Source organism: Alternaria arborescens (assembly GCF_004154835.1).
Source record: "Alternaria arborescens strain FERA 675 chromosome Unknown contig_16, whole genome shotgun sequence".
Taxonomy (NCBI): Eukaryota; Fungi; Ascomycota; class Dothideomycetes; order Pleosporales; family Pleosporaceae; genus Alternaria; species Alternaria arborescens.
The window spans coordinates 507,957-533,047 of record NW_021167871.1 but is presented as its reverse complement, the minus strand read 5'-3'; the positions used below and the strand labels follow the sequence as shown (position 1 = coordinate 533,047).

General features: G+C 51.1%; 6 protein-coding genes across 6 annotated transcripts; 3 read left to right on the top strand and 3 right to left on the bottom strand.

Moving 5' to 3' along the window:
• Nucleotides 1-8,473: 8,473 nt before the first annotated feature.
• Nucleotides 8,474-9,734, bottom strand: AA0111_g7336 (hypothetical protein; the record flags this gene model as incomplete). The annotated part of the gene is made up of 2 exons (XM_028653659.1): nt 8,474-9,239; nt 9,298-9,734. 2 exons carry the CDS (start codon nt 9,732-9,734, stop codon nt 8,474-8,476), a joined length of 1,203 nt encoding a protein of 400 aa, XP_028505009.1.
• Nucleotides 9,735-9,919: 185 nt separating this feature from the next.
• Nucleotides 9,920-10,488, top strand: AA0111_g7335 (Respiratory supercomplex factor 1; the record flags this gene model as incomplete). Its single annotated transcript, XM_028653658.1, has 2 exons — nt 9,920-9,975; nt 10,041-10,488. The coding sequence occupies 2 exons, from the start codon at nt 9,920-9,922 to the stop codon at nt 10,486-10,488; spliced, it is 504 nt and encodes a 167-aa protein (XP_028505006.1).
• Nucleotides 10,489-11,825: 1,337 nt separating this feature from the next.
• AA0111_g7334 (hypothetical protein) lies at nt 11,826-12,794 on the top strand (the record flags this gene model as incomplete). The annotated part of the gene is made up of 3 exons (XM_028653657.1): nt 11,826-11,968; nt 12,022-12,220; nt 12,267-12,794. The coding sequence occupies 3 exons, from the start codon at nt 11,826-11,828 to the stop codon at nt 12,792-12,794; spliced, it is 870 nt and encodes a 289-aa protein (XP_028505007.1).
• Nucleotides 12,795-13,834: 1,040 nt separating this feature from the next.
• Nucleotides 13,835-15,528, bottom strand: AA0111_g7333 (hypothetical protein; the record flags this gene model as incomplete). Its single annotated transcript, XM_028653656.1, has 2 exons — nt 13,835-15,254; nt 15,302-15,528. 2 exons carry the CDS (start codon nt 15,526-15,528, stop codon nt 13,835-13,837), a joined length of 1,647 nt encoding a protein of 548 aa, XP_028505004.1.
• A 282-nt stretch (nt 15,529-15,810) lies between these two features.
• Nucleotides 15,811-16,221, bottom strand: AA0111_g7332 (hypothetical protein; the record flags this gene model as incomplete). Its single annotated transcript, XM_028653655.1, has 2 exons — nt 15,811-15,975; nt 16,024-16,221. The coding sequence occupies 2 exons, from the start codon at nt 16,219-16,221 to the stop codon at nt 15,811-15,813; spliced, it is 363 nt and encodes a 120-aa protein (XP_028505005.1).
• Nucleotides 16,222-19,702: 3,481 nt separating this feature from the next.
• AA0111_g7331 (hypothetical protein) lies at nt 19,703-24,523 on the top strand (the record flags this gene model as incomplete). The annotated part of the gene is made up of 1 exon (XM_028653654.1): nt 19,703-24,523. The coding sequence occupies one exon, from the start codon at nt 19,703-19,705 to the stop codon at nt 24,521-24,523; it is 4,821 nt and encodes a 1,606-aa protein (XP_028505002.1).
• Between the last annotated feature and the right edge of the window lie 568 nt (nt 24,524-25,091).

The window sequence follows — 25,091 nt, the reverse complement described above, 5'->3', positions numbered from 1 at the left end:
CTGACGCCTTCACATCATACAACCCGCATTTTGCGCATAGCGTCTCTGGTTAAGGTATCCGTCGAAAGTTTAAAGCTCACCGTAGGTAAGCGACCCGGAGCGATGGACGTTGACTCCCAGACTATATGGTTTAGCAGGTCGGCAGTCTTCCGCGAAGTCCAGGCTGCCGTGCCCGAGTGTGTTATGATGCCTTTCTCTTGTTTCAGAAAAGTGCTTCACGTTGTTCACAAGCGCGTAGCATTGGTCGTACGCCCTCGAATGTCACCAGACATGCCACGTTGAAAAGGCGCCCACATGGCATAAACTATTGTAGGCTACGCAGACACGTGTACAATCACAACCTCGCGCTCAAAAGACCGATGTTGATTCTACTGCGCACAGTCCACAAAATCCCGTCAGAGAGGTCCGTAGCCACCTGACCATCGTGCTGGAAAGCAGCCGAGGATGTGAGCTGGCCAGAATTTAACTTCCGTGTTTCGCATACTAGATGCCGGAGACGCCTCCGGCGCGGTCCGTTGGACGATTCGGCGCATTCTCTGACCCACGCCGGAACTTTATGTACGGCATTATAGCGCCTCTATAGTTGAGGCCCTTTACTTCTCTCAACTAGGAATTGTATTATCAGTCCGCCACTGTGCGCTACTGATCCTAAACTTCAATGGACGCCCGTCTTCCTGTCATCTTACGCGCTAGCTTGAGAACTCTGCGGATATTATTTAGAAGCCCGGTGTTGACGGTGTCGAGTGGAACTTCTCCGGTGGTTGATTTTACCACACCACAAAACGTCCCACAGTCGCAGTAGCTTGAACCTTCCTCAAAACGGTCCGAATCTCGCCACCTCCTTAGCACGGTCCAACTAGTAGCTATCCCGCTCTTGTGCACATCTTACTTCGTACAGCGATCAAGGGAACAGGATACCGCAATCGGCCGGATTAGAAGTTTCTCCAAATTGCGGAAGCTGCATTAAGCTGACCAGAGAATTGCCTACCACATTGTTTCCTCAATAGGAAAGTCGACGGTGAAATAGAATATCGACGGCCTTTTCTTCGAGACTAGGGACTGACATGTTGTTAATGATGTCCAGGCAGACACTATGACGCCCTGCAGGTCTTGGACACTCGCATGACAAGGCATGTCAAGACAGGCAGGGAGTAGCCGACCTATCGCAAGCTGCTCAACCGAACATCAGCCCTGCACCAAGGCAGCACAACAAAGAACGATGTCGCATTCGTATTATCCATATCGCTAATCAATCCGACCCTTCACTTTTCCATGATGACCCAATCAACACTCTCACGGATTTCAAGACTAACTGTTGTGCCGCTCTATGCACGACATGCCCTTGACCACCATCCTCGTCATCGGGCCTAACCTTAGATTTGCCGGGCCCCCGAAGCGCGCACGACGCACGCAACATCTTCACCGCCATCTCTCCACCTTCGATTCGATGCCATCACGTCCGCGAACGCTACCAGCATCCGGTGTGATGCTGACTCGCGACAAAGTTGCGGGTGGGCATACAAGAAGAAGCACTAAGAAAGTCTCCACGCTGCAGAATGTGCTGCAAGGATACAACCTAGCTTGCCCACGAGCCAGCCGCTTGTCCCGTGATCCTACGTCGTGAAGAAGAACTACCTAGGCAGAGCCGCTGTGGTGCATGGGTACTAATTGATGACATGCCGCAAGTGGAGACAGATACCCGCCCAATCAAAGGGAACTGTGTATAAGATCAGCACTCACCGTTTACCTCTGCGGCGGGTAACAAGGCTGTAAAACTGCGCATGCTGCAGCGGATCCAGCCCATGATCAGCCTCTGCTGTGCTTACCCGATTTCTGTTCGCCACTCGGGCCGAACGTGCAAGACAGGATAGATATCTCGGGCTGCGTAAGCACGTTTTGATTGCTTCTATGCAACTGCCGATGGTGTTTTCACGTTTCTTGCTTCACCACCACCGCGCGACCTAGTCATGTTGCTGGTCGCGGGGTGCCATACCCTACTGGGACGCGGTATCCGGACTAACTTCCTCATTTTTTCAGCCTTTACAGCTGATGTTTCTTTGACTTGCATGATGGAATCCATTGATGTACATCCGCGGGACTTAGGGGCTCCACCCACATCCAGATGACCGACTCTCGACACGTGTACCTATAATTCACACCGTATCTTCCTGTCATGTTGATGCAATACCATCGACGTCTTTTGTACGGGATTCGATCTGCGCTGCGCGAACGATGTCTCTCTCGGCAGTGCGTGTGTGTCTATCAAATTACCTAGTCACGCGTTGATTTCGCGCTCCTCCGTCTGCGCGCAATATTTGCTTTACCACATGACAATGTATCACATTCAGCAAAGCAAGCATAGCTAAAACGCTCACCGGATTGTGTGACTGACTCAATGACCTTGTAGATGCAGCGCTTTGGCAGGCACTGTAATCTTTTGCGCCTTCGGTCGCAGACAGATCATGCACATATTGCACAGCATCGCCTTCACCTCAGCAATCAAACCATGCCTTCATGTATTCGTCGAATGCTCAGAACAGATCTTCTGATGTCCTACGACTTGAACAGAATTGGTTGCCGTACCACAGCACAGATACTCGCACCTTCAAAACTTCGAGGAACCTGCGAGAGTGCGGGGTAGAATTTTCTCTGCCACCCAACTATATGCGCAAGTGCTGGGTCTTCGATGCGAATTACACAACCGATGTTAAGTAGGTAGTTACTTGATTGCAACAACTTGGTGCTACACATCCTGTTACAAGAAGACTCGTCGTTGACTTACCTACTGTATATACCTAGGTAGGTGGTCTTCGTAACTGGCACGGTTACCAAGAACCAGAAGAAGATGGGTACCAGGTACCAGGGAGTGAGTCATGTACAGACAAGGTAGACACCATCTACTCATGTTTTCTCTCAACAAGGACTGCTGGAATGACAACTTCAGCTTCACTATCAAATCTTACATAACGCACCGCACCCTCGCCAGTTCCATAATCCCGCACATACCCACACCTCATGATGCAGCTAGTCCAATCGCCGAACCACACTGCCGGGCCCCGCATGCACTTGCGCCAGCATCATCCTTGCCCGGTATGCGCATCGCCTTTCCCAGGACTCTGCACTCAGAGCCCAACCATGCAAGCCACGCGGTACAACACACACAAACACACACCGTGCCCATGCATGTAAGCAGTGACAGCCATCCAAGGACGTGACGAGGACCCGCATCCCCAATACTGTCACGTGGACGCACTAGTCTCTTCCAGAAATGCGATGCGGACAAGGGACGGGGATGCAAACGTGTTGCCCCGCGCTGCATATCATATCATATCAGACATCTTACTCGCAGGAAAAGCAGACCCTGCCAATCAGATAATTCTACGCAAAGTCTGGATTGGGCAGGGTAGGGATGCCCGCCAATCGCTGCGCTCCCCACACGCATCTTCTCCGTCCGTTTCGAGGGGGTGGGACATGTGGCCCCATACTATTCTTAGCAGGTGTAGATGGGAAGTTGAGGCGAATAAACCATCATAGGGATTTTGGGTTTCGGTGCGTCGTTGGACGTTCCGATCCGTTGTTCCGTTCTAACCCGCCCTTCAACCAGGCGTGCGTCATCCGCAAGCATGCAGTGCGGTCACAAGTGAGGCCATGGGACGCAACACACGCATATGGGAACGGTTGGAGGCTCATCGTCTTCATCGGTTTCACTACCTTGTAGATTATGTTATCTACCCCACACAAAATCGCATCTCGGCACCCAGGACACAAGTGCTTTCCGTCCCGTAGAGATTAAGTTTGGGGGGGGGGGGGGAGCAAGAGCATAACGCGGCTCGCGCGAATCGCTACAAAAGGGCAACCGACACGAAAATGGCCATGCAGGGTCCTCCAAAACTTTCCATAATGGGTTTGCTTTTGTTAAATTCCATGTTTGCCATGTGGAAATTAATATGCATGACACAACGCACAAGTGATCGCTTTGAGATAATGGCGCGATAGGCGATGCTTTTGGTGGGTGGGTGGTAGAAGAGAATACACGCGCGTCGACTCCGTTTAATCCCGCTTCACAATCAGGTTCGGTGAACATCCCACGGACAAGTATTGTTTCCGGAAGCAGTATGCCACTCCGTACATACCACTAGATGCCTCTGTACAGGAGTACTCACGCCACGTTTGCGCACGCAATGTGAGACTTGCAGCCAAGCGGCACTGCTACCCGCCCGTGAGATCTCGCATGCTGTGCATGTCGCTGCAACCGTTTGTATATGTCGTTAGATGAACCCAGATATTGGACAGCACAGGCTCTCCAAAATAGGAACGAACAGGCCCGTCTCACACACACGGAGATTCGCGAGACACTACAATTCGCCACTGGTGTGACGGCTGATGACGGGCGGCATGTCGTTTAGTAAACTGGCGCCCATGAGGCTCTCATCGGTGTGCAATGCTGTGTGGACATGCGCAAGTCGACGTTGTATCTTTCATATGGATGTTCTGGGAGAATGTAGGCATGATCTGATCTGTGCAGGAAAGTCAGGCGCGTGGAACAGCCACAAGGTTGCATACACACCAGTCGTCAAGGCCGTCCTAACACGGCCTTTGAATACCGTCGCTGGTATAAGGCCACTGCGACGGTGATGAGTATTGGTGGTTGAAGTAGATAATGTACGTAAGACAGTTGAATCGATACGGCTTAGCGTACTACCAAAACAGCGAAGTGGATGATTCTCGACGCCTCTCTATCCGCCTGGCTTTACCAACGATCCTGTACCAGATGTGCTGCAAGATGCCGACGTAGCTAACAACCTCTGAGTGTCTATGTCGCTACATCTAAACAATTCTCGACAATCAAAGTCAGTGAACGCTTTTAGCTCAAACCGCTGCGGGGTTACGCGCTCGTCGAGCTCAACCACCACTAACTACAGGGGGGGTCTGGAGAATATGGTTCCTGAAAAGGCTCTACTACCATGCCAATGGCACACGATCGAGTTATTGGCTTCTACAAAGATCCCGTAGACAGCTTTTCTCGCCCTGTGAATGTTGCGGAGAGCTGGGCGGCCTACCATTTCGAGCTGCATGCTCGGAAATGTGCATACTGTCACAATTCCTACGAAGTTTATCTCAACCAGGAAAACCTATGTGAGGTGGGCCATGGTCTAGCCCAACAAATAGCCCGGTAAGTCGATGGCTTTGAGGCAACAGCTTAGTGGTTGACATTGTGAATCATAGATACATATACATGAAACCTGATGGCGAAATTTACAGTACTATTGAGGAAGACAATAAGTTGGTTCGCCTCGAACTGCCTACCGGATATGTAGAAGTCCAAAGTCTCGTCAAAGCTGTCGAACGCAGTATACGTTATAACTCACGAGAGCCCTACACTGGTATGGACAGATCTTATCATGTTTCTCCGCGAACGGATCTGGTCTCTACAAGCAGGTCTCACCCGATCAAAGTTGAGCAAGAATCGACAAACAAACGAAGTTCTCAGTCGCGCGACGGTGAAATCGTTGATTGGCCATCTACTCCATCGCATGAAAGAGACTTAAGCAAGCGTCGCCTCTCTGTGGAGTACTGTGATGTGTACACCAGCGAAGAGAAGTTATCAGATGTCTCTAATAAAACTGAAGCCCAAGATCTTTTCAAGGGCTTTGGCGCTATACCCAAGGGATTGTCTTGCATTGACCAAGATTCAGACTCGCCTTTCACCTGTACAACAGATACAGAAGATAAAGATAAACCAGGTACACGGAAAGCAACGTTAGACATGCCCCCATACAATAAAGGTCGATTCACGAACTCCGATCATGAAGACGACGTATCAGTCACATTGTCTGACGATGATTCCATATTTTCTGTTCCGTCACTTGCTTCATCTGCTAGTAAAATGTTGAAAAGTAGTGGGTATTTGGTAACACAAATCGCGATAGCAACCAAAGAGGTCCTCTCCATATTTCGAGATGACGGGATTCTTCAACCACTTTACACAACTGCAATATATGGCCCTATTGGACCACGAAAGTTTGGGAACACATTCAGACGGCTGCTAAAATCATTCTCCGAAAATCTAAAAGACGAGGCACAAGATCGCTTGGACTCTCTTGCTGCTCGTTTAGTGGCACTGAACGTACGAGACATCGCGGACGCAATATTAGAATGATACCAACCGGGCCATGCACCCGCATTAGATGCAGATGGAGGAAAAGGACAATTGCCCTTGGACTATGATGATCAGGACCCATCAGATGAAGATGCGTAAGTCGACGAGACCATCTTCGATGATCTTACAAATGTGCGAGAGTTTCTGATCCAGAGTACAGCATTCAAGCTACTTCAGATTAACCTGCAGCGCTTTGTATTCTCGAAGAAGCCGTCACTCACGGTTTCGAATAAGCAGGACTACAAGATTCACTCAGAAGAGCGAACAACTCAATTCCACGAAGTCCTTGACCGGCTCTCTCAACCCTCAAGACTTAGACAGACTGCCCTAGACGATGACTGCATTGGCATACTACAACATAATCACGCCCTACCCCAGCTCCAGACATACACATTATCTGTTTTGGGGGAGGGTTGTTTCGTTACTGAGTACTCCAAATTACTGTCCTGGAGTTACAGTGTCCAAAACAAGAGCATTGAACATCACTTAAGCTCCCAGATGACAACAGGCTGTACGCCTATAGTATTAGACATTGTCAAGTACTTGCAAGATGTCGACACTTGCAACTTAGACCCCAAGGGCCAAACGCCGGACAGGCAAGCAGACACGAGTTTCTTTCAGGTTTTGTTGACCGAGAAAGTGAAATCCGATTGTACTACAGTTCTAGACCTTCTCAGTGGAGATCTCGCACTTTTGACTTTACGCAGACCACTACGGGAGGCCATTGCGTCTGCACCGAAAGGTACTATAGAATTGTCTTCCATGAACAACACGTCTTCCATGAACAACACGTCTCCCCTGAACAAGGCCAAGGCCTTCTTCGAGAATTATACGATGGCAGAGTGGGATTGGTGGCCTTTGACCCTTCGCATACCTGATATTGCAGCAACGTTGACCAGGTCCGCTGCTAGTCGATCGTCAAGCTCTTCAGTATCATCGAAAGCCAGTCAACGCTATACTCCCACAAAAGCCTCTACGGTACCAAGATCAAGGAGCAACTCTCAGACTACTGGTAAAACTGATACTAACTCTCTGGCAGCTGACAACGACAACTCATCACCACAAACTTCTGGTCAATCAGCGACGGTTCTCGCAGCCACTTCTTCAGATCCATCAAAGCGCGTCCTTTTTGCCGTGCAAGGGTCGCGGTGGTCTTTAGAAGTTGAACAGATCAGCATCACAACTCTGCTGAATGATCCTATGTTCTTTCGTGAGCTCAAAACACGGTACAGAAAGCATCGAAACTGGATCAAACGGCTCGCATCACCATTTCGCTTCCGGTTCTGTCGATTCGTAAAGGTACCGCGTCTTCTATTACTACACCTGTAAAATACCACAAGTCTAACTCTTACAGCTGGAGAAGTTTGATACCGGGCGCGTCCTTTCCCAAGGCGAGGACCTCCCAGATTATCCCGGTTTCGAGAACGACTACGAGTACGACCCAAGACCAGGCACAAACCCCATGATCTCTCCCAAGACATTCGCGGTCTGTCCCAAAGTCTGCGATATAGATTGTAGATGGTCATGGCTCAACCCGTGGCATGATTGCGTGAGCCTGCCTTGTCGTTCATACAGACTGCGCTGTGTTCCAAAGAAAAAGAGCGAGTTTGACATACAGTCCGACGACACCATGGCTGTTGCTTGCGGCTTAGAGGCTGAGCATGCGATATCCTTTGCGTTCATGGCGGTATATCATCTCGTTCCGTTACTTGCTGCGTTCGGCTTCTGGATGTATTGGCTGATGAAGTTTCCTGGCGATTGGCATAATGCAGCTGTGCCGGTGCTCACGGTTTTGGCGCTTTTCGCAGTATTATGGGTGCTTTTTGGCAAGCATCTTGGGACGTCCTAGCACCAGCCAACAGTCTCGCTTCGTTACATGTCACTTGTCTCGAGCGAGAGTGGGACCATGCACACTTTGACACGCGATCATAGCATAATGATGTGATAGCCCCGCCACACAAGCCCCTTTACCGTTCTGACTTAGGTCGGTGTTCAACATGCATAGATGATCGTGATCTGTTTGACACACATGGTCCATTACACAATTACGCATTGCATGCATACTACTGGGGTCCAAAATCCCTGGCGCCACCAATGCATGCAATAAGCCTGTTGAACCGACATGGCAACGGAGAAGGAACGCGTGGGGGCAGCCGAGCCGAACGTGCATAGGTTACACGGAGGCTTCCCCCGCTGCACGCAATATTTCATTAGGATAATATGCATGCAACGTCACAGCAATGTGGTCACCGCGGAGATGCTTGAAGCACGTGGATCGGAGTAAGGCGATGATAAGATAACGTCTTACTTGCTTCATCCGCCACCCACACCGAACCGAGTTCGCAACGTATTGAGCCGCCGCAGCGTCTCGGGCATGTCGTTGTTGCCGCTTTCGGTGCGCGTCAAGCGGTAAGCCGAGTAATCCCTGTTTTCCTGAAGGAGGGTATCGATGAGGGTAAAGTCACCAATTACACATTGACCGGAACTGAGAAGTTCAACAGCGTCCATATGGCCAGACTCAGAGGATGGCAATAGGGCATCCTCCTCGTTGTCGGGATCTATGCCCAAATCCGACAAAGTATCGGTTCGGTGTAGCACACCTCGCTCCTCGTCATCGGCATCTTGGTCCCGGGCCGCGTTGTCATCCACCGCTGCCGAGTCTGACGTGGTTCGGGTGTCGGTGGTGGTGGTGGTAGTGGTGCTTGGTGCACCCCCACCAGCTGACAGCTTCGCTAGCTTCTTCTTCAGCTCCCGCCTCTTGACGTGTACCGAGACCATAACGAGCTGCAGGAACAAGATGCATATGTCAAGGGCCCCAAGCTTCCACCTGCTCGTGGGTCCCTGCTGCCCGATGAAGTCTATCATCAAGCCGCCATGCAGATAGCCTCGGGTGTCCTCGCCAGCCGAAGGCGCGGGATATGTAAGATGCAGGAGGAAATTGACTCCAAACGAAAACAGGAGTAGCGGCAGAAAAGGCCGCGGTTCGTCTGGTGGGCGGGTGAGGGTCGCGGTGTCGGGGATCGGCGTCAGTAGAAAGCCATGTGTAAAGATCTTGAACAGAAACCAGAAGAATGAGCAGCTGCGGCCATGGTTAGCACAAAGAAGAAGCAGCAGCAGTGTGCAAGTGGTAAGCGTACTCCAAGTGGTAGAGTGTGATGAGTTCCAGGTAGACGACCATGTCCAGGTCGCGCAGAAGCTCGCCCAACATCTGGATGCGCTTCCTCTTCGCATCCAGTCTTCTCTGCTTGGTTGCCTTGTCCTTCTCGCGCTGTTCAGCCTCTTCAAAGCGTGCTAAGGCATCCTCCAGATCGGCCAGGTGGGATGCAGCATCATTCTGGCGCTGTGGAGCTCGAGACGACTCGGCCTCATCGTTCATGGCGCAGCGAGAGGAGTTTTGCCTGCCGCCCCGTCTCTCATTGAAGGCGACGTGGTAGGTTGGTGTTGGTAGAGATGCTTGACCCAGGCAGTCGTTGTTCGCGAAGCTCTGGTGATGTAGGTACAGCTGCGCGCATCGGGCCTGGAACATCAGGAAGGGCCGATGGCCGAAGTGGTGAGATAATCGATTGCTCCGCATCCTGAAGCCATACACAACCCACTCTGCACGTGTGATAGCGCTTCCAGAGCTTCTGTACAGCCTCAGTTTGCGCATCCACACATAGCGCTGTGCTCCAAGACTGCAGGTTCGTGCAAAGAACCTGTCACTCTATTCACATACCCACGCGACACCTCCGCCACCTCCGCATCTGCATACCACCCACCATGTCTTTTGGACCTCCCAACAGCGCGCCGCTTCCCTCTTCTTTCGATGAGAATGCGTATGTAGAGACTCAGACATTGAATCATGTGCACATGGAATTCGTCTACTAACCGATTTGCTCAGCGACTTTTACAATGAAAACACCATCGACAAGATATGGAGACGCCTTCGCGAAGAGCCCCTCGTTCCCCTCGGCTGCGGTCTCACCGTCTGGGCCATTGTCGGCGCGACCCGCTCAATGCGAAAAGGTGACCACAAGATGACCAACATGTACTTCCGCCGACGTCTATATGCTCAAGCCTTCACAATCGCTGTACTGGTAGCAGGAAATATGTACTGGCAAAAGGATCGTGTGAAGCGCAAGGAGTACGAGAAGCAGGTTGCTCAGAAGGAGCGCATGGACAAGAGGGACAGGTGGCTGAAGGAGTTGGAGATGCGAGACGAGGAAGACAAGGCCTGGAAGGAGAGGATGGCCAACAAAGCGAGGGGAGCAGCAGGAGAGGCCAAAGGTGTCACTGACATGGTGGCTGAGAAGACAAAGGAGCTGAAGGATCAGACTGTCGGAAAATAAACATGAGAGGCCATAAAGAGCAGCTACGGTTGGAGATGGTAGCATCACGAGGATTGCTTTCAAGAGGAGGATTATAGAGGGACGAAATGGAGTGCATATCGCCCTTCGAACGACACACCCTCGTTGTATATATACTGCACACTGTACGAGTATGGTCTGGGAATTTGGGACCGTTCCATCATGAGCAATCTGTCACTTCACGAACTGTAACATAAAATAACACATCATACCCAATCACATATTCACATTTTGTCTATACTGCCGCTCGCCACTTCAAATTGACATTGAACAGAGAGAACAACATTTCACCTCCTTGCTGTGAACAAGAGTGGTCTATATATTGTGACTTCAGTTCATTGTTCTCTCTGAGTCAACCCCCAACGTCTGCCATGATACTGTCCAGACTCGAAATAGCAATGTTTTCTACCCCCTTAAGTTCAACGCCATGCTGCGAGCAGTGCGATACACCCCGGACATACGATCATTCCATCGCAACCCATACGACTAGCAAGCCACTAGGACTGTTCGAAGCGCACGACGTCTGTGTCATTTGCCAATTGCCCTACGGCAGCGAGAATCTCGCCTTCGAAATGCTCGACATGCCACTAGAAATCACGAATATCGTGGGCTGCAGACACGTCTTCGGATCTGCTTGCGTCAAACAGTATGAAACATGCTATCCTCGGGACGCTGGGGTCGATGCGAGGTTCTCGGCTCTGGCAGATGTATAGAGATGTGGTGCCTCAAATGAACAGGGTTAGAGATGAGTCCTGTTTGGTAGCTATCGAGGATGAGTGGATGAAAATGTTTCCAAACGATCAAAGAGATTGGGTTGAACTGGTACTCAATATTCTCTGGATAGTGGATCTGGTCACTCTAGAAGAAGACGCTCTAGAGGATACGTCACAGGAAGCTTGAGTGAGATTTGAGAATACCGTAGCGTAGGAAACATGTCACCAAATATCATTGGCTGTATACACGAGCAGTTCTTTGAGACAGTAACGACGAGAATGATGTCTTCCTGGATATGTTTGGTGACCACAACGTAGTTTGACCGATGTACTAAGTCTGACAGGTTTTGCTCGCCATAGATGTAAATGCATAGGAAGGAAGAGAAACTCGAAGCGAATTACTTGCTTGAAAACAAAAAAAGAAGATGACCTAGCATCCTGGTCGCGATAACAATGGGCGCTGAAAGTCTGTAGTAGCCAAGCTGAGGAAGAGCATGGAGAACTAGCGCCGGAACATGCCGCCCAAAGTCTTGGCAAAGGACACGCTTACGTCTGTGTCGGCGCAGCGTTGACAGCTCCGCGTTCACTCTTTCCGAATCAGCAACGATGAGGGTTCTCCAAGGTTTTGTTTCTTCCCTCTTACTCTCGGGCGCGGCCATTGTGTCTGCAGCTTCTTCTTGGAGTTTTGAAGATGCTACCGTGACTATTTCCAGCAAAGGTGCTGGTGTTGGCGGAGGTTCAAAGGACAAGTGAGCTCAAGCTTGCATTCGGTGCAATGGTTGCAGGACTAACTATCATACAGACTGAGTCCCTCAACACCGCTGGGTAAATCTGTATCTTTGGGCGCGACCGATACGTTGAAGCTTGTCCTCACAACCCTCGACGGAAGCACTGCGAAGCGACCTCATCAGGCGTTCCTTACTCTGACTGAGCCAACGATGGGCTTGGAGGAGTCTTTTGTATTCAACGTGAAGGACAGTGGCAAGGGAAAGGTGGATTTGGTATGTTGTACGTGCCAATGGCTGGCAGCACAGCTAACATCTCCAGTCTCACAAAGACCTACCCCACCAATTCTTGACCTCTGAGAAGCCTATCGTCGCATCGATTGTCATCGGATCGTTTGGGTCTTCCGCACCATACAAGAGCAAAGCGTTCGATCTCGCCGTTACCCGCGACCCTAGCGTCCCCCTCAGCGTCCCCGCGCCGCCCGTCCGCTACGCCGCCGAATCTGAGATTCACCACATCTTCCGCGATGACCCCAAGTCTCCACCCAAGATCATAACGATTGTCTTCGCGGCTGCTGTTGCTGCTGCGCTACCTATCCTGCTTGGCGCGTGGGCTATGCTGGGCGCAAATGCTAATCATCTTAGCAAGGCGCTTGGCAACGCACCTGTCTCGCATGGCCTCTTCTATGGCTCCATACTGGCCATGGAGGGCATTTTTTTCCTATACTACACTAGCTGGAACCTCTTCCAAACTTTGCCCGCAGCAGCTATCGTAGGAGCTGTTGCCTTCTTGAGCGGTAGCCGGGCCCTGTCGGAGGTTCAAGAGCGGAGACTCGCTGGACAGAGATGAACAAAGCTCAAAACTCGGTCTGATCATGTACGTTGGATGTATAAAACTTAGATGTAAGAGGAAACACCAGAAGAGGGAGACGTCACTCTGAGGTATGAGAGAAGGCAATATTGCGAGTACTACCACAGAAAAACATGAATGTGGAGTAGTTTGCTTAAAAGTTATAGGCTGTGGCTTCACTGCGATTGCAATCAGTCCACGCATGACTGAAAAACTCGTATTCACGTCTGTTCCCTGTGTTTTTCCCACTCTCTGCGTGTTTGAATGAAACTTTGTCTCGACTAAAGGGTAAGCATATACTGAGTGCGATGGGCTACCCAGATATGTCAACTTCTTTCTGTACGTAGCCTCCTCGTCACAGCGCTGCTTGGGTATGACGCAGCTCGACGCAGCTTCAAATTGCATCTCCCCACCATCATCATCCAGTCAACACTCATCTTTCCCCAAGTGAACGTTCCTGACACCTCCACTCGTGCAATGTTTTAGCTTCATCTTACGAGATACTTTAGTAACTATCAACAGCCTGAAAGAACACTAAAACGATCGAGGCGCAAGGCTGGCGCAATACGTCAGTCTCACTTCTCGCAGACAACATCCGGGCAGATAATACATCCTCCCCTAGTCAGAATCAGATTAGGATTATGCATTGGTTTCAAGAAGAAGAAATGTTACTCTTAAGAAACCTTCTTAGCGTAAAGCAGACATTCTGCTAATATAAGGAGAAACAAGCCACTACTAGTAGTTACATAGTTGTTAGCCTATGCGGGTTTTCTGCAAGTGTAGGCGCTACCTAGGACAGATAAGAGTCCAGTAAAGAGAGACCACTAACGAGGAGTTAAAATCAGCATATTAGCTGAATCCGCAAACTACGCATGCGAATACCGAGAAGGAAAGTTTCTGATTTGGAAGGCAAAACCACAAATATCACTATACCACATTGCTTTGAACTCTTTGGGTAGAGTCACTCGTTGTAGTCCCGCTAAGAATGGTTGAAAAAGCTCTATTGACTATCTCGAACTAAGAGCCGAGGTCTTTGCTTTCTAAACCCAGTTCAGTAAACCATCGGCATTCTCTCGTCCTACAATACCCTCTTCAACCATCTGATCCAACACCTTCGGCACATCTGCACTCCTCCCCTTCCAAGTCTCTCTCGACATTTCCGAACCACTCGCGACCGTCTTCAATATCTCTGCTACAACTGCCTTGGCATCTGCCGTGCTCCGCACTCCAGTCGCACCAGCTTTCTCTGCGTAGCTTCTACCTCCTCGATAGAAGACGCCAGCATTGGAAACCAGAGTTGATCCGCTCTTCGTCCAAGCAGGCTTCGCGTTTTCGAAGAGCGAGATCCGGAAGCGGAAGAGATCGGTATCACCTCTCGCTATGAAGACATCGGCCAGTCGCGATGCGGATAGGATGGAAGTGTACGGTGCAGCGGATAGCTTTGTGAGTAGATTTTGGGTCTGCGTAAGAGCTGTCCATTGGATATCGATATCTGTGCTGAAAGTGGGTGCTGATGGAATGTATTGAGTGCCATCCGCAAGTGCTGAAGCGAGATCCATGAGCGCGTCAGCATAGGCGGACTGAACGTTGGTTGATGCGAGATCAGGACTTGAACGTTGTCCGGCGTTCTGTACCATGTCGCTGAAAATTTGCTCCACGGTTTCTGCATACTCTGTCGATGTCGTTCTGCCACTACGGTATTGTACTTCCGCTACGCTGGCCTGGAAACTGGCAGACGCTAGGATAGCGTCATCTTTGGGTGTTGTTGTAGCTTCTTCTGGTGTAGAACCTATCGAAAGTGTTGGGCCTGCTTTGGGCTCATCGACAGCTTTCGGGGCTGGTGACTTGTCAATAAGGTCTATGAGCGTCGGGATTTTGTTCGTCGCTGTATCTATTCCATCTTGGGCTTTCTTCTCTATGTTTGGTAGGTCTGTAGCGGAATTATACAGTCCTAGTAATGTTGTCAATGCACTAAGTTGCGCTGTGCATGTTTCCAAAATGCTTTCTGGTGTCAGCGGCTCTTCAACAGTGGCCCAGTCGCCTGGGGCCTCCGAACCCCCCGAATCGGTCTCCGTGTCTTGTTCCTGCGTTTCTGCTGGCTGTTGTCGCTCACCTTCCCAGGCCTCCTGGTACTCACCGGATGCTTGGATCTTGGCAATTTCAGCTTGCATCTGAGAATACTCTTGCTGTTGGTTTTCCAAACACTTGGTAAAGATTTCAACCGCTTCCTCGAGTAATGGTCTTGCATCATGCTTTGCGGTGGCTTGCGGGCTAGCTTCCAGACCGGCTTCCGCTAGTGAGGTGAGCACCTGCGCAGCGTTGAAGAGGATGTCGGTGTTCGTTGGATTCAGTGAGATGGCAAAGCGATGCGACATCAAAGTCTCCTCTAGCAAGGCAATCCTGTTTCCAAAATGTGAGATGATGCGCTCATCTTCGGAAATGGTGTACTGGAGATTTGCTCTAGTCTTATTAGCATTAAGCATACAATTAGATGAAAAACGCCTTACTTATTGTAGGCAAGGTCGAATGACTGAGGATGACGCTTTAAGCCTTCATTGTAGGCGTCAATCGCTCGGTTGAAGAAGCGAACGGCTTTCGCGGCGTCGCCTGCGCGCCATTTCCCTGCCGCTTGCTCGAATTCATCTGCAGCCTCAAGAAAGTCATTCTCGGTCTCTGGCTCTGGCGGCTTTATCTTGCCCTTAGGCTTCGGCTTCAAAAATTTCTTCGGTGGCATAGTGATGGTTGGACGTAATAAAGAGGTTGATGTAGTGCGGGCCGTATTAATAGCTAGGTATACGTTGGTAATCGACGTCTAAGTGGCAAATTTGCGCAGGTGCGACAAACGATTTCTCAGCAAATGGACATTGCGCGAAACACAATTCTCAATCAAGCGACCTCGACAGGACTGTGTCTATTGCCATATCACTAGGTCGCGAGCTTTCTGCTGCACCAAATCTTCCCGATCGCCCCGCCCCCACTTGCCCGAGCCTCACGAACCTCGATGCTTCCACAATCTTCACCTCAACTTCTCCACGTTGAATTCATCCCACAGCAAGGTCTTGTCTACCAGAAACCCATTGTCGTCAAACACCACCCCCTCGTCTTTTAGCAGCTGCAATTTCGAGTTTTGGTTCTGTCCGCTGGGGGCTTTCTCCCAGTCACCCTTGTATCCGCCAACGAACTGTTAATATTAGTGCCGACGCTCGCATACTGGAGCAAGCATACGTACACCAGTACTGGCGATACATCGATGACACGGCACCTCTGGACAAAACGGATTGACACGCAGCGCGCCGCCTACCGCACGAGGGGAGCTGTTCAAGGCCTTTGACATGGCGGCGTAGGTCGTGACGCGTCCTTCCGGAATCATCTGGAGGGCTGTATAGACGCGCTCTTGATATGGCGTAACCTTTTGCTGCTTGGACATGCTGAGGATGCGATGCAGTTGCATTGACGCGTCTTCGGGACGTTTTACGTTGGCGCGCTCTCACGTGGTGTGCTTTCAGATTGACCACTCACAGACCAGAGTCACATGAGCTACCCGAATCGGATGTTTTGCAGCAAAAGAAAATCACTGAAGACACAGCAAGGACAGAACATGAAAAGAACAACAAGATCGCTATACAATTGGGAATCTTGCCTCAAGCGGTGCTCTCAAGAACTCGTATGAATACACACAAGAGTGGACCAGGAAAAGTCAAAGACTGATTGGAGTACTGCCTAACAAATCCTTCAAAAGGATATGAGACTCTGTACAAAGGTACTGAGTGAACTTCAAGGACCGGTACTCCAGCACATACGCTTGGCTACCACCCCTAAGATCGCCATCAATGCTGCGACCAAGAAGTGACCAGTCTTACCTGGACTTCAGGCGCCTCGTAGGACGTGCGGTTCTCAAGATATACATTATCCACGCAACGATCTTCTCCGCTATCGGGACCTTTTGCCATTGTGATGGGCATGAGAACAAAAGAATGTACACTCGACCGCACGATCGGCCTTCTTACTTCGCACAACACACTTCAAAAGGATACACGTCCGACGAACTGCAGCTAGCAACATAATGAGGCGTCATTTCTGGCAACCACCCTCGATGACTGCCCTATAGTCTCACAGATGTCTCAGGTCGGCTTGACCACCAGCGCGGTCCAGCGTCTTTAGGTTTGGCACTAAACAGTCATCATCAATTCCGCACGGTCACCTCGCAACGACTTGCTCTGATCTGGTACCGCAGCGGGCCGAGCTCCACCAGAGCTCACAGGGCTGTATAGCACTTACGTCTGGTGATTCGTAGACACTGAAGTAGTCGCGCCGTGCCGCCCTCCCTTATCCTTCTTGCTCCGTTTGACTAACGGGTACGATCAAAGCATGAACCTGGACAGGGTCGTTATGGCCCCGCAGTGTTCAGTCTCTTACAAACACATACTGTCAACGACTTATGTCATATCTGTGATATCTACGTCGGCGGCTACCAACGTCCAGCGGTTAGATTGCATGCAACCAGCAGCCTAAAAGACTAGGTCGATTCTAGATGCAAGGCATCTCAACACAACGGCTAGTAACGTCAGAATGTGTCCGGCACGCAGACGGTTGCTTTTGGGAAAGAGTCTAGACTGGATGACGATGAAGAGTATGGAAGAAATACGACTCTCTCGAGGTTCCACCAACAAAAACTTTGACAGTCCTCCAAACGAAATGGACCGTACTCTGGCGGTATGCTGATTATAATTATCGCAAATTCAGAACGGTCAAGCTTCGCATCGCAATCATCAATAGGTAAGAGGTGTTTGCTGATGAGACCTCTGACCCCCCTGCATGTAGACGCGTTCAGTGTCAGCGTGATATGCCGATTTTGACATCTCATTGGCAATCTCCCTTCACTAGACTCTCCTCTATCCCAGGTGGCGCCCACACTTGCAGAAAACCCGCATGAGCTAACGACCACGTGACTACTAGTAGGGGCTTATTTCTTCTCATATTAGCAGAGCACGAATGAGCGTGCAAAACCAGGATCAGCTGGTGTGGTGGATTAAGCGCGGCTCTGACGGTGGAGGGCACTATTGAGAGACCGGTCCTCCGCCCGACTCGTAAGTGAGACCGTTGAGATTAGCAGAAAGGAATATTTTCACCGTCATGAACAAAGGACATGTTGGAATGTTCCTGATGAGTCGCGACTGGCGAGGCTTTTGATGCGTTGTCAACGTGGCGAGGCCGATCAAGCGCTCAGCCTCAAACTAACCTGAAAAGAGCCGAGGTGATGCACTTAGCCACACTTCAGCTTGCTGAAGACGGACCTTCCGGCTCGACGGCATAATGCCACAACCCAAGAAGCGAACCTGCAGGATTTTCGTCAATGCATGAAGATGGTCACGAGAATAGCAACAGGAGTTGCAGGAACCGTTGGTCGTGCCTCGCGAAAATCGCTCAGAGAAGCATGACTCTTCTGCATGGGCAGGCCGCCTGTTGCCCTGCGGGTCCTGATTGAACGGTCAGACAACCCTCGACTGTGAAGGCTTCTCAACGAATGTGCTTTCTGGCCTGTTCAAGACAGGTGCATGCGAGCCCTGAGTGCCTGTATCGGTCCTTCTCGAGTGCGATGGAGTATCCGATGGCTGATCATCGCGTGCTTTGAACGGCTGAATGCACTCGGGGGGAACACTGGTGTAGCTGGACGCATATTTTCGCAAACGAGTGTCGTCGCGACTTGACGACTGCATTTGTAGGCAACTCGCTAAGTCTTCAACTTCAGCTCTCTATCATGCCAGCCCTGTCACGAGACGAGTGTGAAAAATTGATAGCAAACACGAGGCTTTTGGCAAGGGTTGCTGAGCATCTGAAACGGCATCAAGTTGGTGGGTAAACGACGGGCAAGGGCAACCTGATAGCCAATTGGGCATTCCGCTTGGCTGGCGCGCTCCAGGTCTGTCTACGAATCGTCACCCACCATGGCCGTTCAGCAACTCGACTGGCTGCCCCCAATCTTCAAGCCAAAGACCTCCACCCGCCTATCCAGGCGCAAGCGCCCGTAATAGCCCACCATGTCTCCGTGCCGGATCAGCCCAACTTTGCAAGGCCGCCGACGCCGGTTCTTTGCAAGAATAAGTCTGCGCGTATTGAATGTGTCCGTCGCGACGTTATACATATGCAAGCCTACGCACCCCGCAACCGCAACAAGCGTCAAAACGCTCCTAACCAACAGATCGCACCGTTGAGCTTACCAGATTCACTATACTATCGCATCAGCCAGGACTGCTTCATTTGCGCATCTGGACTGGTCCTCCGCTTTCAAGACGGCTCATCCGCGAAAGCCCCACTGAGGCGACTCACGGTGGAAGCCCCGCGCTTGGACGGTTGACCCTGAGGGAAGAATAGACGGGACGCGTGAGCAAGCTCGAGTATAATATCACTCGTCGTCTCGTTGCTCCCTGTACGTGTCGTTGTCGATTTTCCTGGTCCTAACTGCGATATCCCTGCACAGCCCCAGCTCGGGCTTTGCCGCTGCGCCACACCCATCTACGATCCTCGGGCCCGCCGATAGATGTGGCACACGAGAAAGAGTCTGAAGACCTCACCGTAACTCTGCACGGGGACGTAGGACTGCATGTACTTTGTGGCTGGATGACTTATATTGATGGACTTGCAATCTCACGTCTTTGTAATATTCCGAATCGCCACCCCCGTCCCGTTATTCTAGTCTTCCCGCCATCAGCCGCTCGCACCGTCAATTCGCTTCACGGCTTCCCGAGCTGAACCAGCTGACAGTTCCGGACTTTCGACTTTCTGGTACCCTGCGTTCAAGTTACTCAATTCAAGAGTCTTACAGGTGGAGAAGCACATGCTTTCATGAGTCTCTCGGCGCACACAGGGTTCCGTTGTACATCAATCCGGGCTACACAGGGTTACCCGAAATGGCTTCCTATAAGTCACAATACCCTCCACCTAGGAGGACGGAGGACCGGGCGCCTACTACTCGGTTGCCTCAACGATCTATTACTCCTACCACTATCACCACAATCACATCCAACCCACCTACATCAAGCCAGTCTAAGCTGCAAAAGAGAAGGCCTTCAAGGGATGACGAGTTAAGCTCAAGAGGTCTTACAGGTCAACAAGGCTCTACGCAAGCAGCCAGCTCTCGTCCAAGGAAGACCAGCCGGTCTACACCTATGTTTCCTCAACACTCAAGTGTTACAACCTCGAAACCTTCGCCGCAGATCTCGACCTCAAGATTACCCAAGCTTGAAGTTCCTCTAGGTATACGTACGCCTTCGCTCGCCTCGGGCTCATCCGCGTCGACCATTGAGAGCCCTCGCTCGAATGTACTCAGGAGAAAACAAACAAGTGTTGGAGCCGCAAGTGGTCGGCAAGCCACGCGGATAAGAGACGACTCTATATCGTCCCAAGATGACAGGCAGTTGATGGAGGGCATACCTGGAGGATATAAAGATCCTTTCTCGGAGACAGTCCTGGGAATCTCTTTACCCCCATCTTCGACTATCCTAGCTCGTTCAGAGGGACAGATCGACCCGTACAGTAACCCGCTCTATGATTATGAGATTGGCCCTACGGACATACTTCCCCTCCCAACACCGCAGTACGCTCTCTCTGCAACACCCTCGACTCGATACTCAGATTCACCTGGACCTTTCAGTGTATCATCCACTCCTACGTCGATGTCGTCCTACTCGCCGGGGACAACATTATCCAGAGCCTCCAACCGAACTCGGCAAGCCAGTCCACTGCAGAGCAGGCCACCAGTCACTCGGCACAAGACTCCAGATGAAACCAACACCCGTCACCCTCACACACTTTCTACCGTCAGGGAATCCTCCACCTCGTCATCATCCGCGTCTACCGTTGTTACGGATGTAGCGAAGCACAAAGATGTCCAGTCCCCTAATGGCCTCGCCACCTTACCCCAAAGTCCTCGAGTATCTGAAGTTATATATAGCGCAGAAGAGAAATCTCGTATCCAGGCACCTCCGGAGTTTGCTCATCTTGCTGATCAGTCACCTGCATCGGTACCGACTGCAAGGCGACCTTCGAGACCAAGTAGAGATGGTACTCCTGAACTATCTGGACTCCGCGGTCCATCACCAATAATCCAAAGCAATATGCTCAACTTTCCGTCTCAACACAAAAGGACTCCCTCGTCTGAATCTAGGACTGGCCTCACTTATGCGAGATCTAAAAGCAATACATCAGCCAAACCTTCATCACGAAACCCTTCGCCAAATCCCGCTTCGGCATTGCCGACAGCTACCAGAGCACAAGTTCGTGGACCGACACCTGATTTCCAGCATGATCGAAAGCCACGAAGGACCAGTACCGGACCTGCACCAGCGCCCGCTCCTGCTCCAAGCCCGAGTAAAACCTCTAGATTCGGGTTCTTCACGCGTCGTACCAAGACTGAGCCTACCCCAGTAGCGAAGTCTGAGAGCAAGCTTCACAGAAGAGGACCAGCTGCCGGTACTGGCCACGAAGGCTATGGAAGATATGCAGTCAGAGGTCGCAGTGGAAGCTCAGTCAGTACCAACAGCATCGGACGATCCGCTAGCGCTGGAACTACCTCTGAGAGCTTGGACAAAACACCATCAACTCGCAAAAGTAGTATGACTAGCACAACAAGCGGGGAGGTGGATGACTTTTTCCTCAATCGCCTCGCTCCTGTCGTTATTCGAGGTACGGGGACTAGCTCGGAACTCTCAAGAAGCCCAGAACCAATGCAATCTAGCAGCAGCCTGGATGTCTCCATCAACCAAGGATTTGAACTAAACAAGACTATGAGCAACTCATCACAATCGGTATTGGAGAAGAATCGGCCAACACTGTTACCGTCCGCGATGCCAGACAATGTACGCAATGGATCCCCCATGAAAAAGATGACTCTAGGACTGCGAAGGCCTTCTGAGAGCGACGATGATACAAAGAGATCATTCCTACCTGCCATGGCCTCAACGCGGACATCACGGGCTTTGCAAACTGCCCAGGGCCCTAGTGTACCATCAGGCTCGACAAGTCGGATCGCTGGAAAGGTTCGCAAGAACTCTATAAGCGAAGCTGCCGCTGAGATCAAGGAGGGTAGCTGGTTGAAATCCTCAAAGAAGACCAAAGCTGAGAAGGAAGCCCCCAAACCTCCGAAACGATGGAATTTCTTCCAAAGGGCCCATGCCGGACCTCGCACGGCGACACCAGCGGCTCCTGCTGTCAGTCCCGTGAATCAAGCGACTGCTTCCCGCTCCGTTGCGCATTACGCATTGATGGACCAGTCTGGTCTTGAGCTAGACGACATCGAACAGCTAATGCAGGAGGTTGACGAGGGAACTGAGAGCGCCCTCTCTGACGATGAACCAGGAAGAAGAGAGCGAATGCAGTCTATGCTGCTTCCGCCCAAAGCAGTGATGCCGTCCAACTCCGCAGCAGCTGTACGCTCGGCTTCGCCTAAGGTCTTTCTGCGCTCAGAAGCACAACCACAGCCGGAACATCAACAAACTAAACTGAGTATTGATACAAGTTTCCGAGCGTTATCCCGAAACTCGGAACGTTACTCGCTGGCAGATTTAACTCCGGTCACGGATCTCTCTCGACCCTCATCACCCTTTGGTGAGCCCTCGCCAGTTCGTGACGAAGATCCTGCGCCACCTCTCGAAGCAGTAGCTCCCTCGCAGCCTGAGCCTGAGTTCGCTCCCGAGATACCTGCTCAGGATGAGTTCGTACTTCCTCAGGATCTCCCATCACCTGGTCCACCGCCTATGAGCCCACCGCCTCGCCCAAGTCGCTTGGCTCAGGTTGGGCGTATTCCTCAGGTCATCTCAAGTCGTCGTCGGCCACACCAGCCGTCTTCACAGTCATTCTCTCGACCCTTTGTATCGAATCAACCTCGTCCGGCAGCTCCTCCCCGGACGTCTTTTGACTCAATTGGTTCCGTTGTTGCCTCTGCCGGTCCAGTAGAGCCATACCCTATTCTGCATGGCTTGAACGCCCTCAATCATGGGTCGGCTATAGCTACGATCAGTCCTATGGAGGACGAAGCCAACCGTCGAAGCGAATTCTTCAAGTTTCCACCTCGCAAAGACTCTGAAGTATCATACTCGAGTAGCTCAGGCATCTGGAGCTTCGCCCCCGCTATTGGTACCGCTGTCGTGCCAAGTCCTAGCGCCCCGTTGTCAGAAGATGAACTTTGGAACGAGTATGATGATTTGATCGACGAAGTGCTTTCGCCTGTCACCTCTCGCACGAATGAAGACAAAAATAGCCTTCGCAGCCACCCGTCGCTCGAACCAATGCCCCTGCGACCTAAGGCACCGCGTAACGTTTCAGCATCAGACAACGACGATGAGGTTACGAACCCTTCACTTCATCTTCGTCGCTCTCGCCTACTGGCTGTTCTGCATTCCACGCAGTCTCCTACTTCGTCGATCTCTTTCTCAGAATTCATCTCAGACTACGGCGAACGGAAGATCAGTGTCATTGACCCTGTTACCGGGAGGTTGAGCTTGCCTTCCAGTCCTCAGCTATCGACTGGTACTGCTACAAAACGTTCGACTCGCTCCAGTTTACCAGCTTCGTTGTCGCAGAGCGCCCGACAATCCAAAGTCACTATTGCGTCGAAGTCGAGCAAAGATCGTGAAAGTATCGCAACAAACCGATACAGAGACACGCGCCTAATGGATATTGCCGAAAGTCAAAATGATGGACTCTTGTCTATGGCCAATCTTCGTTTCGGTGCCCTCATGACGAGCAAGTGGCTCTCATTTGGTCGTGTCCTATTCAGCCCCGTACACTTCGAGTTGAAAGACCCGAACGAGGATCGCGTACTTGTCATTGATGGTCTTGGCAAGGACTGGTCGTACTATTGCGCTCTCACTTACCCTGAGGCGACTGTGTATGACATGGGCCCTGATCCATCAACAAGTACGTCATCCGAGGGTGCGTCTGAACCATGGTCAACATTGAACAACCACCGCCACATCTGTCACCCCTCTCTCGGCAAAGCGTTCCCGTTCCCCATGCACTTCTTCGCTTGCGTCGTGCTTCGCTTCCCAACCGCACTTCCTTCGTCAGAGCACCGCTTCATCTTGTCTGAGGCCAAGCGCGTCCTGAGACCTGGCGGCTACCTTGAATTTAGTGTTCTTGACATGGACTTGGTCAATATGGGCAACCGTGCCCGTCGCGCTGTCCGCGGTTTGAAGATGAGAATGCAAGTAGCGGACGACAGCATATCGCTTCGAAACATCAGTGACGAGGTCATGGCCGGTATTGGACGCAAAGGCTTTGTCGACTGTAATCGCTGTGTTGTTGGCGTTCCAGTTGCCGGCAAACTCCCCAGCCTCGACGACGTCAAGCGTACAACTACGAAGAGGAAGGGCAGCACAGCAAGCTCTGCCAGCAACACAAACAAGACTATGCCTCTGTCCAAAGGACCGAAACCGGAATTGTCCTTCTCTGACCTTCTCAATGCCTCTGCGTCCTCCGATTCGACCGACAACGGCATCACCGACATGGTGGCGCGCGTAGGTCGTTGGTGGTACTCACGCTGCTACGAGTCGCTTGTCCTTCCTGAGGCTGGCGAACCTGGTGCCGCTGCTTCCGGTAACCTCCTTGAGACTAGTATCTGGCGCGATGAAAGCCTCATCAACGAGTGCGAAAAGCGCGGAACGAGCTTCAAACTCCTCATTGGCTACGCGAAGAAGCCTGAGGTTGGTGTTCGACGAACCGTCAGCGTCTAAACATCTTTTTCGATTCTCCTGAGCTGTGCTCCCAAGCCCAGTGGGTTGTTTCCTTCACTACTGCTCGTAATGAGTCTTTGTTTTCTTCGGGTTCACTGGCGTTCTGCTGCGTTCAAGCGTTTGATTTCCCTTATACCCTCGTTCTGTTCTTCTTTCACTCAACTGCATAGCAAATGGCGGCTTAGCATTACAACTACTACTCAGAACGGCGCAAGCCTGGAAGCATCATCACGACCACGACACGCACAAACATCTATGTAATATCTTCTTCGACCTGGTTGATAGATGCTGGCATTGGACAACATTTGGGACGATTTGAAATTTAAGGGTAGTTTGATGGAAATAATACCCGGGGATGTCGATATGACACGAAGCGCTATGTAGATACGAATCACGATCGCTGATCGATACGAAGAATGAACATAATCTATTTCGAAACTTCTGAGCGCAAACCCTAATAAGTCAAGATGGTGAAAGCACTTACAGGTCGCCTTTTATTTCGGGCTCCAGATGCCAAGACCGCCAATCCCAATGCCTACAAGCGCCCCGTGCTTAAACCACTTTCATC